Raw genomic sequence first — 24,154 nt, 5'->3', positions numbered from 1 at the left:
CATTTCGTGGTTCAGTCAAGTTGATAGTTGTCCGTAAAATATGAAATATTTTATAATTCGAACAATAAAAAAACAAAATAAATAGTGAGTGAAGGACACGACCTCACTCACTAAGTTGTACATATTTATAACTGTTTCGTGAAAATAAGAGAATGTCAAAACTTTCTAATTTCATGTCCGATTTCGATGAATTTTTCAGCATAATGCTTGTTTGATTTTTCTCTATTCGATAAATCAGCATTTGCCTGGGATGGACTTGACCTTTGAGGACTAAGAATTTCACAAATCATGCAGTTACATATTTTGGAACACCCTGCAGCCATGGCCTAGATAATGCCACTCAATATGCACAGCAAAAACTGTGTCGTTAACCGGGGTGTACATAGAGGACCACACCAGTTATTTTACACCGGTGTTAAATTGGTGGTGTTAGTTTTACACCTATAATAGGTGTTCTTACAACACCTTTTGTTGTTACATTTACACTCTTTGGTGTTATGTTTAATCTCTAGGGTGTAATTTTAACACCTCAGGGTGTGGTCCTCTATTAACAACAATTGGTGTCAGTTTAACACCACAGCATTGTAAAACTGTATAAAAGTTGTTTTTATATCCCCTGTAATGCTTTGTTGATGTTATTGACCTTGCGTGGTTTAACATACATGACAAATGCTCCCGGTCTAGTGAAATAAGATATCGTGCCATCAATACGTCACAATGGTTTTTTTTTCTAAGTGCAGGCAATAATACCTATACAATGCTATATTGCATATACATACACCGGTAATCATATTCACGAACATGACGAATGCATGTACGCGGGCATTTTATATTCGCCTAGCTCAGACGTTCAAGTACAGGTTTTGTGTGCGGAAGCCAAAATGACAAAAGGTAGTTTATTTAGTGTAAAGAAATAGGTGAATGCTTTGTAATCGCGTTTGCGTTTTTAAAAAATCTTTTGTAAATCACCGACAATGAGATATCAGGGCAATGGTAGAAAATATAGCCCGGCACTGATAAATTTGACATCATGAGAAGGCTACACTAACACGCGTGTTAATATATGGGACTGCATCTGTGTGAGGATATATGTTGATTATTCGACGCACGACAATGCATAGTAAACTATTTTGATGAAAGATGATCGAAATTAGCATTTGCGTGTTAATCCCCCCCCCCCCCCCCACAAGAACAGCATTCCTGAACATAATGAAGTGACTAGGATCTTGGTAAGCAGCTATTTTCCAAGTCATCGCAGTTTTCATGGTATTCCAACCACCCGGATTTCCGGCTGATGGCAGACGGATCAGATCATCAGATATCTGACTTCGGTCCAAATAGATGTCCTCATTCCAACGGTGTTGTCATGCGACTCTGATGCCATCTGTCCATGATCTTTGCATTTCACAATAATAGTAATAATTATCATATTTCGAAGAATATTTGTCATACACATGCATCGTTGGATGTTGGACTGCGGAGTGCGGACGATAGAAAGGAGGAGAGGTATATAGCTCTGATCTCACAGACGATCAGACTTTTGTCACTGGCAAATCTTCGACAAAATAGACAAAATATAAATAGGAGCTGAATGTTCAATAGCCAGAGCTGTGCACAGGTTTCTTTCATCGCAGGTTAGCCATGGATAAAGAAATAACCCCAACCAAGCCAGTTGAACCTAAGGAGGTAAGCAGAATTCGAAGTCTAGGCCTACTTGCAAAAACTGTGGTGTTAAAACTGACACCAATTAGTGTTAATAGAGGACCACACCCTGGGGTGTTACAATGACACCCTCGAGATTGAACATAACACCAAAGAGTGTAAATGTAACAACCAAAGGTGTTGTAATAACACCTATAGGTGTAAAACTAACACCACCAATTTAACACCGGTGTAAAATAACTGGTGTGGTCCTCTATGTACACCGGTTAACACCACAGTTTTTGCTGTGTACTATTAGTAAAGGCCACCGCACCGCGCACACCTTGATAACGGTTGGTCTGCGACCCGATTTTGGAATCAAATTTAATAGAATTTGACGCTGAATACTGAAGCATGGAATATGTTACTGTGTAATGTTCTTCGTACGAAAACCTATGTTCAAATCTGTGACTAGATTATAATAGAATCGAATTTAATATCAAGTCGTAATGACGTCATAGCAATCATACGATTGGCTAAAGTAAAATTAATTTGTCCTTTACTGAAAAATAATGGCTTGCAATCATCCAAAATTGTATGATTAGTATTATCTGCGTTAATCTTACCTCAAATAAAAATATACTTTTCATTCACATTTTCAGAAAATAAGCAAAATGCGATATGCTCCAAAATCGGATCGTGGACCTAATTTCGTAATGTGGGTGATGACCTATATCATGTTAATACGTATAAATATAAATCAGTAGAAAAAGTGGCCGGCTGTACTAGTGCAGCAGTAGATACAACGCCGAGCTGCAGGGGTGCATGCTAATACTGAATGGTGATTCCATCATCTTAATTTAGTTTATTGTATGGAGACAGTAGTCCGGAAATTAATAATGAAATATGTACATAAAAATATGATGGTGATGGACATTTAGAGATTTTACGTGACATTTGAAAATGTGAAAAAGATATATAGTTGACTTGAAACATTGATGATCAAGATTTCAATATGGCTGCAATTATAAGATCTGTACTAGTAGTAGTAGTATATTAGTATCAGCAACATAGTAGTAATATAGTTGTAGTAGTAGTAGAAGTACAAGTACAGGTGGTAGTAGTATAGTAGTAGTTGTAGTAGTAGAAGTAGTAGTATAGTAGTAGTAGTAGTAGTAGTATAGTAGAAGTAGTATAGTAGTAGTATAGTAGTAAATGTAGTAGTAGTATTAGTAGTAGTAAATGGTAGTAGTAGTAGTAGTAGTAGTAGTAGTAGTAGTAGTAGTAGTAGTAGTAGTAGTAGCAGTAGCATAGTAGTAGAGTAGTAGTAGTAGTATATCAGCAACATATATCAGAAGTTGTAATAGCAACAGTAGCTACTACTGTAGTAGTAGTAGTAGAAGTAGTAGTAGTAGTATAAGTAGTAGTAAAGTATAAGTAGTAGGATAGTAGTATAGTAGTAGTAGTAGTAGTAGTAGCAGTAAGTTTAGAAGTAGTAGTATTAGAAGTAGTAGTAGTAGTAGAAGTAGTAATAGAGGTAGCAGCTAGCGGCAGCAGATTTCATTATTATATTATCTTCGTTATCAAATATTGCTATTTCTTAATTTGCAATTGCCATTTTTAATCCCATCATCATCTGATAACATATTCTTTTCCTTATAATTATTGTTACTTTCATTTTTTATCACTAAACGTTTTTATTACGATTTTCATATTTTCGACTTCCGAGTCTCGTACTATCTACTTCCGGTTTATGTAGGTTGAGGTCACCACGGATGGCGGTGAAAACGGAAAGGTAGTCGTTACGCAACCCATCCCCGAGGATCCGTCAGAGTGTGAATCAGATGACGTCATAAAGAAACGAAGTAACATGGTTGGGCGGGGCGAGTACGGTTACACAACAAAGGTCACATCAACCAGGTGAGCATGTTATTCAATACAGAGGTTTCACACCGCTTCCAAGAACATAGAAAATATATTGTCGAATGTCCTCCATGACAATTTGCAACCAAGAAGTCTTTGTCGAAAACTGGTGAATCAAAACAGAAGTGTTGTCCTGGGGGGCGTTTCATCAATATTTTCGTCCGACAAGTTGTCAGATCTGACAACTTTCCTGGATTCTGATTGGTTGAGAAGCGTTGTTACTATAGCACCTGTCGGATAAAACAGGACTTGTCGGATAAAACGTCTGACAAGTCCTTTCATGAAACGCTCCCCTGGACTCTCATTGACAAACGATGTATTTCGACGAGGTACATTCCTGTCGAGTCATTTAAAAGACATCTGAAAACATTCTTATTTTTGTTGTAAGTGCATATTGTAGCACATGGACAGTAGCAGGGGCCGCGGAACGGTTTTCAAAGTGGGAGGGGGGGGGGGGGGGCTGACCATGCTAAAAAATCACAATCATATGGTCATTTTTACACTTTTGTACACGGTTTTGGAAAAAAGAGGGGGGCTGAAGCCCCCCCCCCCCCGCCCCCCCCCCGGTTCCGCGGCCCCTGAGTAATATGTAAAGTGATTAGAACAGTTTTAAATGATTATGCACTGAATAAGCACTAATTCATTATTATTATTTTTTTTATTATTATCATCATCATCATCCTAGCTGTTCATTGTCTTTTGACAGGCATTTTCAATACATCGACGGTGCTCTTAGATACGTAGAACTGTTAATGCATAAGATATTGTTTGATAGTTATTTCCACATAGTATATTATGTTGAACTCTTTTTTTTTTACTGAAAAATTTCTACAATTCCCTCTAATCAATTAGTCCGTGTGCAACGACTACAAAATTGGGCAGCACGATTAATTTTACAGGTTTCCCGGGATCATCCTTCCCAACCACTCTTTAATTCTCTTCACTGGCTTCCTTTTAAACAGAGAATTACGTTCAAATTACTCTTGACACTGAATAAACAGGCTCCACAGTATTTAAGTAACTGCTTGAATCTTTATACACCAACTACAGCTCTTAGATCGGCCAGTGATCACCTTCGCCTCACATATTCATTAACTCGTACATTAGCTGGTGACAGAACTTTTACGGTATCGGCTTCAAAATTCTGGAACGACCTGCCACTAATAATTAGACAGTCTCCATCATTCATTAGCAAACTTCAAAAAATCATTACAAACTCATCTCTTTCATACTTTGTAGTTTTTTACATCTTATTAATTCATTGTAAGCGCTTCGGGCCTAATGGGAAAAGCGCAGTACAAATAATAAGTAATAATAATAATAAAAGATGCTCCTACAGGTTTCACTACCCCTATTAAACACTGACACTCATGGGAAGGTTCCATTCGAGATTGAGAATTCAACTTTAATAATCATTACTAGAATCATGACTATGGAATTCCTTTACAATTGATATAAAACAATGCAATTCTATACAAATGTTCAAAAAACGACTTAAATTATTTCTCCTGAATTATTACTAAATATTTAATTCATCAATTACAAATTAAGCCTTCAGTGTTAAGTGGAAAACCTTTAATAATTTGTATATACTGTGAATGATTGATATATATAATTTCTTTTAATATGATGCACATGATTTGTATTATAATGTATATATTACATAATGTAAATATTGTTGTTTTTTGTTTGTTTGTTTTGTTTCGTGTTTACAAAAAAAAGCAATTCAGTTGCTATAAACACAACATTAAGGGGGCCCTACATTTTACAAGCTCTGCTTTTCAGTTGGCCCTCCCTCCCTTTCAGTTATTTATATATCTCGATTTGATGATTGTCTATTGTGATCTTAGAATGTTATTTATTTTTTGTATGTACTTCAAATGTGATTATAATATGTTACTATGTCAATTGTATCATAATTGTAAATATGAAATTGAAAGTGGAAAATAAAATAAATTGAATTGAAATAAACACTCACAAAAATGCACGCGTGCGCCTAATATCTCATTGTCACGTCCGCTCCAAGTTAGCAGCAAGTTTGTGTCAATACATTGAGGCATATATGCAACACTGAAAATAATCAAAATAGGATTCCAATAAAGAAATATGACATCATCACCTTTTTTACATCCAATTTTAATTGAATGTTCAGTCTTGCGCTTGTTTAATCTTTCTCAGTCTGTTATATAAACTTGATGTGCGTCTGAAAAATTAATCGGATATTATCATAAAACTGTCTAAGATGTTCTCTATAAAATTCCGCCTACTTCCACATAAACAAGCTGAATATTATCGAGGTGGATATAATCATATTTGTTTGGGGTTTTTTCTAGCATGTATGTTATGCTTATTCATTATATTAGCAAACTTCCTTATGAACAAACAAAAATGTAAACGTTAATCCATAAGATGACAAAATTTTATAGGTGACATTTTAGTCAAAAAATAAAAACAAAAATAAGAAGTGGTTTTAGACCAGGGAGAATACCAGGTATACTATTTTTGTCGTTATTACTTCTATTTTCTTTAACTTACTTTCGAACGAGTGACAAATAACATTAAAAAGTTTCGATCGAAAGGTTGGTTTGTTCATCACCAAATCTTTGAAGTGTATAACAGCAACCTTTGAAAGAGGCATTATTTTTTTCTCACCTCTCCAAAGCAACCTTAGTAACAGTCATTATCTTTCACTAAATCACGTCTCGGACGCAACAATATAGTATTACCTCTCGTAAGCAACCATACTAACCATGCTGACGGTCATTATTTTTCACTATTTCACCTTTCCGAAGCAGCCATAATATTAATCATTACTTTCACTATTTCTTCCTTCTAAAGCAACCACAGTAACATTCATAATAATTTTTGTTTACTATTCCTCTCATTGAAGGGATCGGCCTTAGCCACAGTCCTTATTTTTCATTTTTTTCACCTCTTCAAAGCAACCATGTAATAGTCATTGATTTTCACCTCTAAGAACAATCAGAGTAACAGTCAATATTTATCACTATTTCACCTCTCCGAAGCAACCACAGTAACCAGTCTGTTGTACAAACCCTTCATTTGAGTAGAGGGTCTGAGTGTGCCCTGTGCAGCCTATTAAAGTTTCGTGTACTAAAGGCCTTCTATATATGCTAGTCTTTGTGTGGAGACCCACTTGTTGATCAAAGTTTCAATCTGGGTCTGTGCCTGCAGACTACATAGTAACAGTAGTTATTTTCACTATTACACTCCTCCGAATTCACAGCACTCATAGGACGGATGACCGATGTGCGAATTGGGATTGCCATGGTGACGGGGAATGTATGGAGGTACTCTTCGGATGTCTTCTGTGCCACTGTCTGTTCGGAGGTGACTCGAACGACTCCTGCGACGATTGTTGCTCGGTAAGACTGTGCTGATACCCGAATTATTTAACTTATTAGTCTTAGATAATGATCTCACATTGTGCTAAATACTGTTTCCGCTTGCTTTAAATGGTAAAGGAAACTATTATAGTTATCACCAGACAACTTTGAATGATTTTAGTGTCACCTGAACTGATAGATATACATGTATGTGTGTATACCAAAACCCTAGTTCAGAACAAGAGGGTTAGCTTAATTATTCAGAGAAATGTTCATACTGTCAGTGACGTCACATCGGGGACTGCTTCGCCTGATCGTTTCTAATTTTGCACTTTCGGTGACGTCAATTCGGGGACTGTTTTGCCTAATGGGATGGCCCTGTCGGCAACATCATACCCATAATACCTGGAACTTCCTCGCCTGATTAGATCTCACTGTTGGTGACGTCATATCAGGGAAAGCTTTTCCTGCTGGGATTTTACTGTCAGTGACGTCATATCAGAGATTGATTTGCCCGGTGGGGCCGCGCTGTCAGTGACGTCACATCAGGGACTGCTTCCTAGTACGTTGTACAAACCATTCACTCCAGTTAAATGGCCTGAATGCGCATTCTACAATTACTTGTGTACAGACATGACATGTATTTTGGACGAGATGACCTTACTTTTAAGGGTGATAACCATTTTTTTTTTTGCTTGTTATTTTTTCTGTGGAAATGACCTGGCATTAATTTTGTGGTGATAACCATGTTTATTTGTTTGTTTTGTTATGTTTTTTTGGGGGGAGGGGGCTTGTCAAATTTTCTAGCCCCTGGTCGATCCCCCTACCTTTGGGGAAAGATTTTCGCCCTTGCAAAATGCTAGTCACGTTTATGAACATTATCGCTCTAAACTAAAAAAAAAAAATCTTTAAAAAAATCAGAAGAAGAACAAAACAAACCATGTCAGGTTAATGATAAGATTGGATCTGTTGGAGCCACATACCATTCCGGGTATGAAATAACCAGGACAATACGTTTTGTGTGTGTGTGTGTGTGACTTACTGTGGCTTCTTTTTGTCTTTAATCGATTCATCCAGGCATGCGACTGCAAGGACTGTGGCGACTGCGACTGTGGGAATTGCGATTGTGGAGACTGCGGTAATTGCGATTGTAATTTCAGCTAGTCTTTGACACCGTAGCTGTCTGGGCAAGTCGTGAAAGGTGCGAGATGAATGATATAAACGACAGCTACCCAGGATCAAGACTGGCAATAAGGGCAAAGAAACGCAACCCATAAGAACAGCAATCCAATGTGATTCTTTCTCATTATCAGAGTGTCCATGCTTGGACAACCTGACTTCTGAAAGAGATTTGGGAGTCTCCGCAGCCAATATGCAGACGTTTCTGGGACGTAGAGAGTCTGTTGTCAAAAGCCTTACAATATATAGTTGTATTTGTAAAAAAAAATCGTTAAATTCAAACAACAGTGTCGTCCGTGACTCTTGGCAAACGACATATTGTTTGCAATTTTCTGTCAGCTCCAAATCTCAGGTCGATCAACTGTTCCGGTTCACTAATATTTTCGACAATGACCTCCCAGGTTTTCATTGTGCCTGCTAAGCTTGATTCCGCGTTGTTGAGCGAAAACACGCTATTATCACGATTATATGGACAATAGCTCGAATGACCACATGGACCACAGCCGAGAAGAAAATATGCTGATCACCAATAACGTCGTCAACATCAAGCAGGTCGCTCATGACGACGGTCTCCTGCGTTCTGAAATTTAGTTAAATAATATTTTTCATATACTTTTTTATATTCAGAAAGAGATTGTAAATGATACGTGTGTCTAAAATGTATATATATGTAAAATCTATGTAATAATTGATTATGTTGTATTATGTTGAACATTTCAAGCAAACAGACACCAGTTTGATCTGCTTCGAGTTTGAGCAGAAGATAACTCAACAAACGTAGAGGGCGCGCGTCATGAATGACCAAGGCCTCATGAATGACCAGACGAGTGGGGCATACGAATGCGACTTATTTTGCCTATACCAGTATATCGCAATTTTATTTATGGCCAGCGATAGCCGATGATTTTTTTATTTATACTTATACCTACAAACGTGTCTTTTAACTTATTCTTTGAGGAATCCACACTCAACAAGCCCTGCTTTTTAGTGGATCCCTCCATTTCCTCAACATTTATTTAAATAGTAAAGATGAATAAAATAAATCATATGCAAAACTCTTTAACATGAATAGTCTGCAGCTATCTGCAGATTATCTAGTTCATCGTAAATATCATTATTATTATGATTATATTGTTTCGTGTCTATTGTATATATTTACTTATGCCACATTGTCATACTGTATATACTTGCATATTCATTTATATATTTGTAATGATTTCTTTTGCTGTTAAAATTGATTTGAGTTGAAATGAAATAAACCAAACTGAAACTGAAATGATGATAATTTCCAATCGATGCACCTCACTGTTTTATCAAACAAAATTCATGATGCACACTCTTTTTAGTTTGGTTCGAAAGAGTATACTGCTGTATCACATATTACATCTTTAAGTTTTCCGCTCCATATAGATGGCGAAAATCGATAGAAAAAAATAATTTTCTCAATAATTAGACCTCACTATTTATATGTTACGAATTAAATAACTATGCAATGTGAAGTTCAGAGAACTGTCAAACAATTAGGTCATCGTGCTGTTGATATGAAACAAATACTCCCTCCCCCTTTTTTGTGTATAGGGATGCTGAATTAAATGAAACGTGTATTAATATAATCATTCGTGTTTGTACAGTAACAAAAGTAATTCTATTTTTATATTACCTGTATAATAACGTTCGGAAAAATTACTAAGTATGAGGCTATATTGCATTATCATAAACCTTTTTTTTCCTGAAAGCTGAAAATACACTTTTATCAACAGGCCTATATATGTTTATGTTTGCATGAAAGTGTTGTTTTTTAGGAGCAGCTGTGTAAAATAAGTATGAAAGAAAATTATTATTTTTGCAGTTTAGTTTAGTAATTCAATTTTTAGGGGCATCCCATTGCCTTTGCCCAAAGAATTTGTGTGTCTTGAAATATTGGTGTATCATATTTAGTAATATATATATATATTTCATTCTTTGTATCGTACCAGATTTTTCTGTATAAAATATCAAATGATACACTGTGTTGAAATTCACTTCAGAAATTTATGATGTAAATGAGGTGAAAACGATCTGTAAAATTAGCTGGTAAAAATGGCACCGTTCAGATCATTTTCATGGTACTTACATAACAAATGCCAAGATTTAATAAACAACTAAAACCAACCCCAAAATTAGGTACAAATATGTTTTTCTTCATCTAAAGGTATTGTAATTGATAGTATCCCATGTTATTGTATACTTCTCAGTTGTTTGTCATATAATGGTTATGTATTATTTTTGTTGCCTTATTTTTTAATGTCAGTCAAATTAATGTCAATGAGAAATATAAAAATAAATGAAATTAAATGAAACTGTATGTATTTTTTTCTGAAATGTTAAATCTCCTTGAAAGAAGAATAGATTTCTGTATTCGAAATAGAAATAATAGTTGTTGAGTTCAAATAATTTATACATCGGATGTAAAATAAGAAAGTTATGACATTTTAAAGTTTAGCATAATTTCACAAAACAGTCAATATAAGCACATCCTGGTCGGTATGCAAATAAGGTGACTGATGATGTCATCCACTCACTATTTCTTTTGCATTTTATTATATGAAATGGAAAGTATTCTAATTTTCCCCATTGACAATCCCCCCCCCCCAAAAAAAAAAACCTTCCTGAACACCTAAGATTCTATATGGCTCTTTTAAGTTAGCCCTTATTGTAAAATCTGTAAAAAAATGAAATAAAATTGCAAAAGAAATAGTTAAGAACATCATTTACTGTCTCATTTGGTTGTCTCTGACTTGTGCATATAACTGTAAATTTGTGGAATATAAGCGAAAATTTTAAAAGATGCCATAACTTTCTTATTTTACATCCGATTTTGATGAAATTTTCGGCACAATGCTACCTTTTTGATGATTTTCTCTAAACATTTTTCTAGGTTCTCCAAGAGTTACATTGGTTGCCAATCCGGAAGCGTATAGAATTAAAATACTTCTTCTCACTGGGAAAGTGTTAAATGGTTTGGCACCAAAATGTCTACAAGACCTCGTCACGCCTTATGCACCAGCTAGAAGCCTGAGATCATCACACCAGCAACTTTAGCATATGGTGCACGAGCTTTCTCTGCCTCAGCACCTTCTCTCTGGAATAATTTGCCGTTAAATTTAAGAATTATACAATCGCTGGAGACCTTCAAATCCAAACTGAAATCTTATCTTTTCTAACAGTATTAGTTATTGGCACTTTGACACTCATCCAAACTTTCTCATTCTTTCTTTTCTTGTGCGCCTCGGAATAGAACATTTCTAGAAGATGGCGCCGGGGATGGCGCTATATAAATGCCTATTATTATTAATATTATTATTATTAGGGTTGACATGACCTTTATAGCTAATTGTCACAGTTTTGGTTTGAGCTTTTTAATCGAAAATACTTCCTTCGCCATTGAACATGAATACAATGAAATGAGTACTGTTGTATATGAAATATAGATATATTTGAAATAATATTGTAGGCCTATATAACTATCGGGTGAAATGTTTGATTTATTAAAACGTTTGGCAATTTTGATTCAATATGAATATTGTTCATAGTTATTTCCGAAGGAATACATGACTTTGTGAGTGACGTGAGAGACTGCAAAACCTTTCTTTTCTCATTCTCTTCTCTGCTCTTCCCGTCCTTTCCCTTTCCTTTATCAGGCGCGTAGCCAAGGGGGGGCGGTCGCCCCCCCCAAAAAAAGTTCCCAAAAAGAAAAAAAAAGGAAAAATGAGAGGAGAAAAGGAAAAGGGAAGGGAGGAAAGCGAAGAAAGGTAGCTTTGTGTTTTTTTTTCTTTTTAATCTTTTTTTTTCTCTCAAAAGAGAAACTCCTTCACTCTTCTTTCTCTAAATTCATATATGTATTTTGCTTCCGCGCTGCGCGCGGTTAAATGACAATATTGAAGTTCTCCATTGTTTCCCCCATCTTTTCTCTAACCCTGTCTTTCCACCTCAGCTATGTGCTTCTTGCCAGTTAAAGTTAAAATTGTATACACTAGGGCATGAATTTGAGTGTAAAGTAAGGCCGAAGTAAATATATGAAGTTATCTTTTTTTTTCGCGCAACTTCTGGTCTGGTCGGCTCCGAGCGGGTAAAATCTTTATATCAGTTTCTGCCGTCACCTCCATAAAGTCAACTTCTCCCGCTTTTCAGCTAATTACTAAACAACCATAATTTGGGGGCAAAAGGTTCCTTATTTAAAAAGAGGAAGGTATGGAATTCGTGTCGTATTAAATAAAAAAAAAGTACAATATTTTTTTATCAAATTGTATTAAAGGGGAAGTTCACCCTGAAGAAAACTTTGTTGTAAAAATAGCAGAAAAAATAGTAAAAAATATTGGTGAAGGTTTGAGGAAAATCCGTTAAAGAGTATGAACGTTATTAGAGTTCAAAATTTTGGATTTGTGACGTCATAAACGAGCACCTGCCCCATGTGTTATGTAATATAAAATGTATGAATTTCAAATTCTGTATGGTTCCTGATGACTTAATTTTGTTTTCTTTTCATGATCGGGTGTGAAACGATTTGTCTTTTGATATACAAAAGTTACAGTGAAAACCATTTTCAATTTTCTGAGAAAATGACATTTCATTGATTTTTTACCATTCGCTATGTAGGAATTATGCTGCTCGCATATAACGTCACAAATCAAATAATTGAAATTCTAATAACTTTTTAATTATTTGATGAATTTTTCTCAAACCTTCGGCAATATTTTTTATTGTTTTTTCTGCTATTTTTACAATAAACTTTTTGTCAGGGTGACTTCCCCTTTAAACTTCATGTCATTTCCCTGTATACATTCATCTCCTGTCCTGTTTTGCGCCCTCAGTTTGAAATTTTGAATGACACTTAAGTTTTTATATAAGTCTTTTTATTCAAAATGAAGCGCTTCAGGGTAAGTAAAAAAAATTAGGCATCCTTTATTATATAGATAGATAATTTTAATAAATCACAGAAGTTTATACTTTTTGCGCACTATTTTCCTTGTAATGAAGTTCAATAATCTTAGAAAATCAATTGAATTAGGGCCGATTGGGTATTAGAGATATCTACATTTGATGAAACGTCCGCCCTTTGAAATTTCAGAGTTTCACTGCTCTGCGCGGGGAGGAATATTTTCCTCAACCAATCTTCTCTGTTTTGCGAGTTAAAAATATGCACTGTTGCTAAATTGTTTGTAATCAAATCTGATCTTTCCAAAGAAAGTTTCAATATATCTTTGAGAATACCCTTTTCTCGGGACCCTTCTTGTGGCAAGAAAAATTGATAAAACATTTTAGCTTCCGCGCTTCGCGCGGAGTTATTATCATTTTAATTTCGGAGCTCCATTGTATACCTCTTTTGTGCGTTCACAATCACTTTTGAAAACAAGTTCAAAATCGCAATATAGTCAACCGAATTGGAGGTACTAGAGACAAGAGAAACGGCTCCTTTTCATTTTAATTTATGAAACACTAAAAGCTTCGCGCTTCGCGCGGGAGGGGGAAACTCCCCCTCCCTGCGCCCACCCCCTAGGGAGCGCGCTTCTCGTGCATTGGCGCCCCCTCCGAAATGAAATTCTGGCTACGCGGTTGTCCTTTATTACTTTCTTCTCTTTCCTTTTCCTCTTATCTATAGCTTCTTTTTTATCCTCTTATCTCTTCTCATTTCTTCTTTTCACTTCACTTTTCTCCTCCCCCTTTCTCTTCTCTTTCTTTCTCTTCACTAGCTTCCCAGAAGGAAAAACTAGTTGCACTGGACCAGTATAATTTTAACTGGTAATTCTGGAAATTGGAACATCAGTTTACTGGTCTAACTGGAATTTTATACTGGTCTTGTCTTGTTTCTGGTGGTTGATTCTGGTCTCATTGGTCTTCATACTGGTCTCACTGGTCCTCAAACTGGTCTCACTGGTCCTCGTACTGGTCTTACTGGATCAGTTTATTACATGCATTTGGTTTGTTATATACCATGGCCAGTGAAATGTGATGGAAAAGATGGTTAGTAAATTAATCTTTCTGCCGTTATTTTGAATGTGCTGTATGAAATTACACATTTTCATTATGAATTAGTTCACACACTTATTTTGAAGGGTTTTCAAACAACAATGAGTGCTATTGCAAGAATATTCCATTATAAATCCTGATTTTTCTTTAAAAAACAGGAAATATGCAAATGAGGTAAACCACATGATCAGCATCATCAGTATTACTGGTCTTGACCAGTTTAATTTCAAACATTGAATTACTTTAGACCAGTTGACTCATATCAGAGGACATCTTGCTTTGATCTTAATCATAATTAGAGGAAATATTTTTTTAATGATAATATCAATACTTGATAATTATGATAATATCAATACTAATAATAATTACAATATCATAATAAAATTGTTGTAATCATTCTTATTTTAAAAAAATCGCGTCAGAAAAACATTATTTAGTGCTTCAAAAAGTGAAATATAAAGTGACCGGAAACACCATCTTAATTTCATCCCGTACATTTATGTGTTGTTTTTAAGTGTCTTTATAAGACACCTAATTACAAAATCAGGGTTTGTTTTGTATATTTAGCTTTTCATTCTCAATAATGGTTGTTTTCATTGTTTTTTAGTTCTAATACATGTAGGCCTACTTGTACACATGTTTCATCTTGGTTTGAGAATTGGTTCGACCACCATTATAAGCTTCTGATATCGTCTCTCGATCCTCCTAGCTCCTACTTCTCCTCCTCCTTCTTCTGCATTCGACTTTAATAATTATAGAAAGATAAACACCTTTTTATTAATCCCCATATCGATGTACCGACAACAACAATTGAAACTAATAAACAACAAGTACGCAGCTATATTCTACGTCATAATGCATACATCAAGTAGTGGTCAGGGATATTAACACAAATTTGTTACATAACGTCAAATTAAACACCGCAATCAAGATGTAGCCAGGGTGAGGTATATATAAAGTTAATATGTACATAATTCAATCAACAACCGTTTCTCATTAGTCGAAGGTTAAAAACCAAGTAAACAAGCAGGAAAGATGAAAACTCAAAATTCTTAGAATAAACAAATCCATTTCGTCATCAGCGAGTCAAGGAAACCCTCCTCTTGTTCATGGATATGAGTCATGCAGCTATTTGCATATCGCATCATCGATCGCATGCATACCAATATTATGACAACGTTGGACTTTAGCATTCGAAACGAAAACCGTTGAAGAAACATGGCACCAAACGGGTTCGATTTGGAGAAAATTCGAAGAGAATTCACGGCAGCCCTTCACGAAGATGGTACAATAGATCTGGACCACTATTTATGCGGGCATTGTGAGATAACAAGGTGAGATTTAGAGAATATATTTGTCATTAAAAAATCATGCCTCACGCGATTTCGATTCATCGCAGATGCGCAAGCACATACATACCGGTACATGTACACTGCCAATAGCAAACGCTAGCTGGCTGAGCTGCCGCCCCGCCTTGACTTTCCCGGCCGATTTCAGGAAGTGGGTGTGATGTGAACTCATGCGTTTATTGCGTAGTCCCATGGTCAATTATTGGTGTGTGTGTGGGTTTGACAACACTGTCTGTGATGTGTTTTAACAGAAATACAATAGAAAGATGTGTAAGATCAAAAGAGAAGAAAAAAAGTGTGAGACTGAGAGAAGGCGGAGGTTAAAAATAATCGAGATGAAGGATATAAATAATGGACGCGAATCGATTCGATTTACACATGATTTAAGGAGGGGCAAGAGAAAAATGGAAATAAAATAAAATATTTTGAAATTGAAATTCATGCATTTACTTTTACATGTAACAAATAGGGTAGCTGCTCGTTTATGACGTCACAATGCCCAATCTTAATAATATTCCAATTACTTATAAGGCAGTGTATATGATGGGGTGTCCAAACTTCGCGCACTTTTCAAAACTATTCATCAGGCTTAAAAGTTTGTCCACAAATTATTCATAATGCATACAAAACCAATTCAAGAAATAGTAACCACATTGACGGCAAGATCGTAAACTATAAAATCATAGACGAAAATGTAAAGTAGGTCAAGGGGTTTCGCCGGTATCGCGATCTCAAAATTCTATTCCGATCGGCGAATGCGGGCTGTGCTGGAAAACCGTTCAGAAAAAGTGTGACCTAACTTCGCGCACCAAAGCTTTTGTGGATATTTAAACAAAGACTCAAGCTCAAAAAGTGAAATATTTATATCAGATTAATGGCAAAATGCTATGGAATCGGTTAGTACCACATTTAACTCACATTTTTTATGATTTCTGCTTGTAAAATGGTGATATCATGATGCTTGTTGCTTTCTTCAAAACGGGCGCTAACAGTGACAAATTTGCCGATCTTTTGCCAATATTTTCATGAATACTGGACTAATCCTAAAGAAACTTTCAGCGAAGGGTAATTTTAGGTCGCTTTTCACATTGATGATGTCAGATTTTAAGGATATTGGCTAGTTTTGGAGATAATGACCGTCCGCGAAGTTTGGACACGCGCGAAGTTTGGACTCACTGCCATACAGCCACACGCGTGTGTCTTTACCATCCAGCCACACGCGTGTGGTTATATCCAGAACACCTATCTGTGGATACCGCCACACGCCGCCAGTAATAACAGTAAAACACGTACCGTATGTAGGTCTGACCGTCTATATCACGATCAAAATAACCTCATTTCTTCATTAAATTCTTACATTCTAAACCCCTTTGATATCCTTAGATCGTTTCAATTTCATTCTCACCGTCTTCTCTCCTTGCTTTTCTTGTCTTGTTACAAACGGTCGTCTGTTTAACAGCAAATTCTCTTTTTCTACTTGTGTCGATTCTGGCTTCCTTCGCGGTGGCAGACCCATACAGCGTTAGCGCAGCGCAGTAGTAGACATACAGTTTGGGTTACGTAAACCCAAACTGTGTATGTCTACTACTGCGCTGCGCTAACGCTGTATGGGTCTGCCACCGCGAAGGAAGCCAGAATCGACACAAGTAGAAAAAGAGAATTTGCTGTTAAACAGACGACCGTTTGTAACAAGACAAGAAAAGCAAGGAGAGAAGACGGTGAGAATGAAATTGAAACGATCTAAGGATATCAAAGGGGTTTAGAATGTAAGAATTTAATGAAGAAATGAGGTTATTTTGATCGTGATATAAACGGTCAGACCTACATACGGTACGTGTTTTACTGTTATTACTGGCGGCGTGTGGCGGTATCCACAGATAGGTGTTCTGGATATAACCACACGCGTGTGGCTGGATGGTAAAGACACACGCGTGTGGCTGTATACACTGCCTATCTTTATTGGATTTTCCTCATATACGGTGTATTTAAAAAAAAAATCTCCGTTATATTTACAACAAACTTTTTTTCAGGGTGAACTTCCCCTTTAAAGTGGTGCCATTAAATATACCCTCATAAAACATGCAATGTTGATCCTGTGTAGATGTATAGGAGAATGACCTAGGGTGGTATTCTGAGGTCATTTTATCTTTAAAATATTTTATTTTATCTCTTAAAATGAAATTGGTATTCTGAGACGAGATTTTATCTCTCAGATAAAATTATAGTTTTTATCTTGCGTATAAATTTTATCTTGCGTGTCTACAGATGATACGCAACAGAACAATGCCTGCGTACACATACCCATCGCGTATCTGGCCATTGCAACGCAGATGATGTGCTTGCGCCCACGTTACTTTGAAGAAAAAATAAAATAAACTTAAGAGGGTAGAGGCTATTTTATCTCTGACGTTGATTTCACCAGTATTTCTAGGTAAATTAACCCCGGGGGGGCCACTTCCATTCACGAGTGGATACCATGCGCGACCATGGGGTCTCGAAAAGCACCCTAAACACGTAATTTCCATATTCTGAAAATGCACCCCTTAACAAGTATTGGCGTGTGAAACCCTACCCTTAACAAGTATTGAAAACAAAACGATACTCTTGGCAAATATTCCCTGAAATGAACCCCTAAACAAGTACAGGAATGTTTTATTGTTACGGGTCCTTCGGTCGTCGGCTTTACCTTATTTGGTTTAGTACGACCCCACCTTCTACACCTCGCGCAAATCGGACTCTAAACACGTAGTGTTGGGGCAAAAAGGACTTCCTTTATAAAACATTTTAATTTTGTTTTATCATCCCCGCTAAGTCGACCCTAAACACGTAATTTTCCTAGCGAAATAGATACCCTTTTTTCATTATTTTTGTGTTTTTGACACCCTTATCACGTTACGTACGTAACGTGCCCTATCGTGAAAAAGACATCCTTTTTACGTGTTTTTTTGGTCGCGCATGGTATCCACTCGTCAATGTAAGTGGCCCCCCCGTGAAATTAACCCCAAATGATGATATGAAAATGAAGAAAAATTATATATTTATTGAGAATAACACCTTAACGTTGTTCCTGTACAATCAGAGAGTATTTCATAAGACTTTTCTTGACTAATATTGTCTTTGAAATGATGCTTGAAAAGATGCGATATAGACTTCGAAAAAAGATGAGAGTATTGTCCTTTTTGTTAAAAAGAAATCTCCGTAAAGACGCGCAAGCGTATAGTGCAAGCGTATTTGAAGTCAATAAATTGACGCAATCTCACCCCTTTGCCACACCTCCTGGCGGAATGGATTTTAATTGGTTGAGTGATATGAGAGAGCTATAAAAGCGCGTTTCTAATTGGATATTGATTAAAAAATAGGTGTGTCTTACAGAGATAAAATGAAGATAAAATGGTTCTCAGAATACCAATTCGGAGAGATTTTAAGGGCATTTTATCTCACTGATTTTAACGGAGATAAAATATTTTATTTTATCTGAGATAAAATGGATCTCAGAATACCACCCCTAGTCTTGAGGACGCAATGATGATGATTTTTTTAAGATATGTCACATACTTCTTCATCATTGACGTCTTGACACTCCAAGACTCCATAGTGTCTTAAGCGAAGGACCAAAACAAAGATGGATTTCCCTAAGAAATCCATCTTTTTAAACCAAAATCACGAGAATTCTATTAATTTTATTCATTCTTACACCTTCCTACGCCTAATGCGTAGGAAGGTTTTAAATATTATTACATAAAAATATAAAAAAATGAAGATTTCTTACCTAACTGATGCCGCGTAGACCCCTCGTTCCACATGTAAACAACGGGAATACAATAGCGTCGACCCTTGAACCGCTTATGTATGACGTACTTCCGGAAAGCAATGCCGTCTTAACGAACAATTTAGTGATATAAATTCTTATTTATATACAGCTGTATATATATATATATCTATATATATAAGATGAAAAAGATTTTGATGCACGTTATGAGGAAGAGTGATGGATATTTTCAAGGTGATTTTGCAATCCTGAGCTTTTAGAAACTGTCAAGCGAAACTGCATTTACTATTTATCAAAGAGTACTGTATATGGTTTTATTTGGTTTCAGGGGCCCGTATTCTGAAGTCAGGTTTAAAGTTGTGGTTTGAATATGGATAGCATATTGTTACATAACAGTAGAGATATAATATTTCACCTCATTTGGCTGGTTTTCATAATCGTGTAGGAAGTAAAATAGATGATTGTCTCCACCATCGATGAATCAGGAAAGAGCACAGTAAACATAAGAAACATGACTTGATACAAATTTTGTCACGTTTGGCTTTCCATAATTTTAGCACTGGAGTTAGGCCTGACTTCAGAATACAGGTCAATGAGTCGGGGTAATTCCTTTTGAGCTTTCTTTAAAGGTCAAGTCCACCTCAGAAAAATGTTGATTTGAATCAATTGAGAAAAATCAGACAAGCACAATGCTGAAGATTTCATCAAAATCAGATAAGAAAGTTGTGACATTTCAAAGTTTCGCTCATTTTTAACAAAATAGTTATATGAACGAGCCAGTTACATCAAAATGAGAGTCGATGATGCCACTCACTATTTCTTTTGTTTTTTATTGTTTGAATTGTACAATATTCCAATTTTTACGAATTTGATCATTAGGACCTCCTTGCCTGAAGCACAAAATGTTAAAATAATGGAATTCCACGTGTTCAGGAAGGAATGAAACTTCATTTCACATGACAATGACGAGAAAATCAAAATGTTTCATTTCAAACAATAAAAAACAAAAGAAATAGTGAGTGACATCATCTACTTTCTCATATGGATGTAACTGACTCGTTCATATAATTTGTTTTATGAAATAAAGCGAAATTTTAAAATGTCATAACTCTCTTATTTTACATCCGATTTTGATGACATTTTTAGTGTTATGCTTGTTGAATTTTTTGCTTTTTATTCAAATCAAGTTTTTGTTGGGGTGGACTTGTCCTTTAATGAGGGATATCAATATCAGAGACTTTTAATTCTATGGACACCCATGATATTACCATTCAGTATGTTTTCATTGCTTCATCTTTAGATTGCTATCACTCCTGGGCACGGTGTTCGGGTTTGTTGCGTCCGACATGAAAACCAAATGCAACATCATCGACAGCCATCGAGAGGACCACCCCGAGGAATTCACCACCGTCCAGACTATGATCGATTACGAGATGCGGGAGAACCTCACGGCGCGGAAGGACGAGAAAGGGCGCGACAGCGGCTGCCGGACTTTCCTCCGACTCCACAGAGCGCTCGAGTTCTTCTGCGTCCTCCTCAAACGGCTGAAACCCGCCAAGGGGACGGACCCAACGTCGACTCTCACGTCGAAAACGTACGGGGAGACGCTCGGGAAGTACCACCCGTGGGTCGTGCGGCAGATGGCGTACCTCGCGATCAAGACATTGCCGAACAAGCAGCAGCTCATTCACCGTTATTGTTTGCAAGACGCGGAGGAAGCGCAGGCACTAGTTATACTCTCCCTTCAAGCGATGGAGGTGGTCTACGACAAAACGCAGGATATCTTGGCGCACCACGATCTACTCAATTTACCTTAACCCCTTCTAATAGCCACAAACCATATTTATATAATATATGTACACCTAAAAGCAACTGAATTTTATGGTGGGGAATAAAATTTGTGTAAAATGTCAATGCCTAGCGTCATTTTTGCAAGTCTTTTTCCAGTGTTGATGCCCTCTTCTGCCAAAAAAGAACTTGTACGAGTACTAGTAATTGAATTGTTTATATTAAGATTGCATATTTTTCACAATATGTAATGTTCATGTATGTTGTGAAACGCCTTTTTCCCGTAGACGATAGAAAAGGGTTTGCCGCACAGACGCAGTTTGACCTTTGACCTTCGATTGGGGATGGGCAGTATGCATAGACCAAACCCCTTGAGCCTAGCAGTGGCAAGGGAAAATGATGTGCTATGCCTAGATGGCAATGCAAGCTGAATTCTATTACGTAGGCTGGTATGACCAACTGCAAGTGCTATGAAATGGTTTTTCTATCAGACTATGGATTGATTGTTTCTTTTCTTCTTTTTCTTTCATTGTCCGTATTTGACACCCTTATTATTATTATGAACTGTATCGCACAGAAACCATACCAGTTATTGAGGCTTTATATACTATTATCTTTCATTGTACCCTAGAGCTATTCAGAATTTTGATGAAAATAATGTTCTATTTTTATTTTATTGAACTTTCATCAATGCCAACTACCACATCTTAGCAGCATATACGCACGTGTTTTACCAAGTTGCCCATAAAAAGCAAAAGTTATTGAAAAATGAAATTTTTAGAGAGTAGGTATGTACACGTATGTGAAGCCTCAAGTTTTGCAAGCGGTATATTCATCCTGAAGACGACAAGAACACACTTGTCGAAACTTTGAGGTCCTTTTCAGGACCAACAATGCCCAGGAATGATACACGGTGTACCGTGAAACCTACTACACTATTCTTCTTCAACATGGAAACATTCAGAAGTTAAATAAAGAATGTATTTGTTGTGTAGCAAAGAGAGGGAAAATGATGCTTCCTATGTTTCAAACCAAGACATACTGTAAGCTGAGATCTCTTTCTTTGGTTTATTAAATGACAAGTCCACCCCAACAAAAAATTGATTTGAATAAAAAGAAAAATTAAACAAACATATCACTGAAAATTTCATCAAAATCGGATGTAAATAAGAAAGTTATGGCATTCTAAAGTTTCGCTTATTTTCATAAAAATAGTTATATGAACGAGCCAGTTACATCCAAATGAGAGAGTTGATGACATCACCCACTCACTATTTCTTTTGTATTGAAATATGAAATATTTTTATTTTCTCGTCATTGTCATGTGAAATGAAGTTTCATTCCTCCCTGAACACGTGCAATTCTATTATTTTGACATTTTGTGCTTCAGGCAAGGAGGTCCTAATCATCAAATTCGTAAAAATTGAAATATTGTTTAATTCAAACAATACAAAACAAAAGAAATAGTGAGTGACATCATCGACTCTCTCATTTGGATGTAACTGGCTCGTTCATATAACTATTTTGTTGAAAATAAGTGAAACTTTGAAATAACATAACTTTCTTATTTTACATCCGATTTTGATGAAATTTCAGTGTTGTGCTTGTTGAATTTTTCTCTTTTTATTCAAATCAAGTTTTTGTTGGGGTGAACTTGTCCTTTAATAGCGTACTGCTTTGTAAACAACTGAAAATTATTGGCATGCTTTAATGCTTGCACCTACATTTAGTCATATTGGTTTTTAAAATAAGTCACATACGTGAACCCTATAGTGCAATTGTGAATAGAGGCTTTGAAGTCAAGATATTTTCTTTAGTTTAGTGTGTTTTGCATATTTTTTAATGATCATTATTTTTATCACAAAACTATTGTATGGATTAAATTTCAACTTTTACATTAGATATAGTTTGGTATGATTTTTAAAACTACTGTACTATGAATTATTTGGATATAAGAGAGAGCCTTCTGAATCTGACCACTCTTGCAATGTGAAAATATTAAAGGTCAAATAATTATATGCGTATACTTTTTGTAGTATGGACCATATATATAATGATCGTGATGTAATGTTGAAAGCCTTTCAAATCCTTATTTATTTTTTTTAGAATTTCTATTTTAATTGACATAGTTTGCACTGTACATTGTATTTCACTTCGATGGCACAATCATCTGTTTTAATTACCGTAGTTTAGCATGACCGCACAAACTAAGAGTTTGAAGTTAAGAAGAAAGAAAAAATCTTTGTTAATTACTTAAGAGGAGGCAAATGTAGACAGATTTTGGAATTGATTATTTGTTTGCCTGTCGAATATTTGATGCGATAACTGTCAAACAAATTTTCCTTCCAGAATGGATGAATGTAAAATTTTCAGAAAACCACCCCCCCCCCCTTCCAAAAAGGCCTATTTACGCTCATAGACAGGCATGCCTGCCTACAGAATAATACAACGGGGAATAATTTTGCTTTTACAAATTTGAATAGCATTTTTGGTCCTAAAAGAAAAGCTCTCAACTACATGTAAGTAATGTACAGTCCTATGTACAAATATGCTATAAAAAAGACTAAGTTATGCTTAGCAGTCTTTAAATAAAATGTGGAGCAAATTGCGATGCGATATTAGGAAAATTACTCCCTGTACAACTAAATTATGGGAATACTGAATGGTTTGAGGAAGTATTTTGCCAATCTGCTCTTCGTATATGTTGAGAAAAGGAAGAAAGTGAAAAGAGGTGTACTTTCCTGTACATGTGTATGTGTCAAGAGCATACTACATGTACATGTAAATGTGTCAGCCATTTGTGTGCACATGTGTGTGTACTGTACACATTGACACTATTAAATCTATGGGTTGAGCTTGGTTGAGCAGAGCAACTCTACATTTATACAAAATCAGTATTAAACAGCATTTTCTATGAACGTGGAAGAAGAAATCAGAGTGTAGTTCTATGTGAACACATTCAAAGTAAACAACATCCTCTAGGGATTTGGATGATCTAATTGTTTTCTTTTGTTATACTGCATTGTCCTCTAAAGATGTGCGCTACATTATACTTTGTACACGTATGTAGTTGCTTGCCAATAGTTTAAACATTTTGCCAAGTTATATTTTTTTTTACATTCATGTATTATTTGTTACATTAATTTGTGTAG

General features: G+C 36.0%; 2 protein-coding genes across 3 annotated transcripts; both read left to right on the top strand.

The window, feature by feature from the left end:
- The first annotated feature begins 1,203 nt into the window (after positions 1-1,203).
- Positions 1,204-10,564, top strand: LOC121417467. 2 transcript variants are annotated; one of them, XR_005970355.1, is made up of 5 exons: positions 1,204-1,686; positions 3,401-3,561; positions 6,812-6,950; positions 7,989-8,624; positions 8,819-10,564. XR_005970355.1 is itself a non-coding variant. In XM_041611187.1 (4 exons), the coding sequence occupies exons 1-4, from the start codon at positions 1,642-1,644 to the stop codon at positions 8,073-8,075; spliced, it is 432 nt and encodes a 143-aa protein (XP_041467121.1). In that variant the 5' UTR covers positions 1,204-1,641; the 3' UTR covers positions 8,076-8,694. The 2 variants fall into 2 exon arrangements, 1 of the variants encoding a protein (XP_041467121.1); XM_041611187.1 differs by lacking the exon at positions 8,819-10,564 and having other exon boundaries at positions 7,989-8,694.
- A 4,722-nt stretch (positions 10,565-15,286) lies between these two features.
- LOC121417466 (ceramide-1-phosphate transfer protein-like) lies at positions 15,287-22,131 on the top strand. The gene is made up of 2 exons (XM_041611186.1): positions 15,287-15,430; positions 20,515-22,131. Exons 1-2 carry the CDS (start codon positions 15,315-15,317, stop codon positions 21,029-21,031), a joined length of 633 nt encoding a protein of 210 aa, XP_041467120.1. The 5' UTR covers positions 15,287-15,314; the 3' UTR covers positions 21,032-22,131.
- Positions 22,132-24,154: the final 2,023 nt, after the last annotated feature.

This window comes from Lytechinus variegatus, chromosome 6, assembly GCF_018143015.1.
Source record: "Lytechinus variegatus isolate NC3 chromosome 6, Lvar_3.0, whole genome shotgun sequence".
Taxonomy (NCBI): Eukaryota; Metazoa; Echinodermata; class Echinoidea; order Temnopleuroida; family Toxopneustidae; genus Lytechinus; species Lytechinus variegatus.
Note: the sequence above shows the minus strand (reverse complement) of the source record. Positions and strands in the feature narration are given on the sequence as shown.

Bases quoted from the DNA above. Each gene is read 5' to 3' on its own strand.
- LOC121417466 (XM_041611186.1), top strand. From the start codon at position 15,315: ATGGCACCAAACGGGTTCGATTTGGAGAAAATTCGAAGAGAATTCACG. The intron at 15,431-20,514 runs GTGAGATTTAGA...CTTCATCTTTAG, and splicing joins GGGCATTGTGAGATAACAAG to ATTGCTATCACTCCTGGGCA.
- LOC121417467 (XM_041611187.1), top strand. From the start codon at position 1,642: ATGGATAAAGAAATAACCCCAACCAAGCCAGTTGAACCTAAGGAG. The intron at 1,687-3,400 runs GTAAGCAGAATT...CGGTTTATGTAG, and splicing joins AGCCAGTTGAACCTAAGGAG to GTTGAGGTCACCACGGATGG. The intron at 6,951-7,988 runs GTAAGACTGTGC...CGATTCATCCAG, and splicing joins CCTGCGACGATTGTTGCTCG to GCATGCGACTGCAAGGACTG.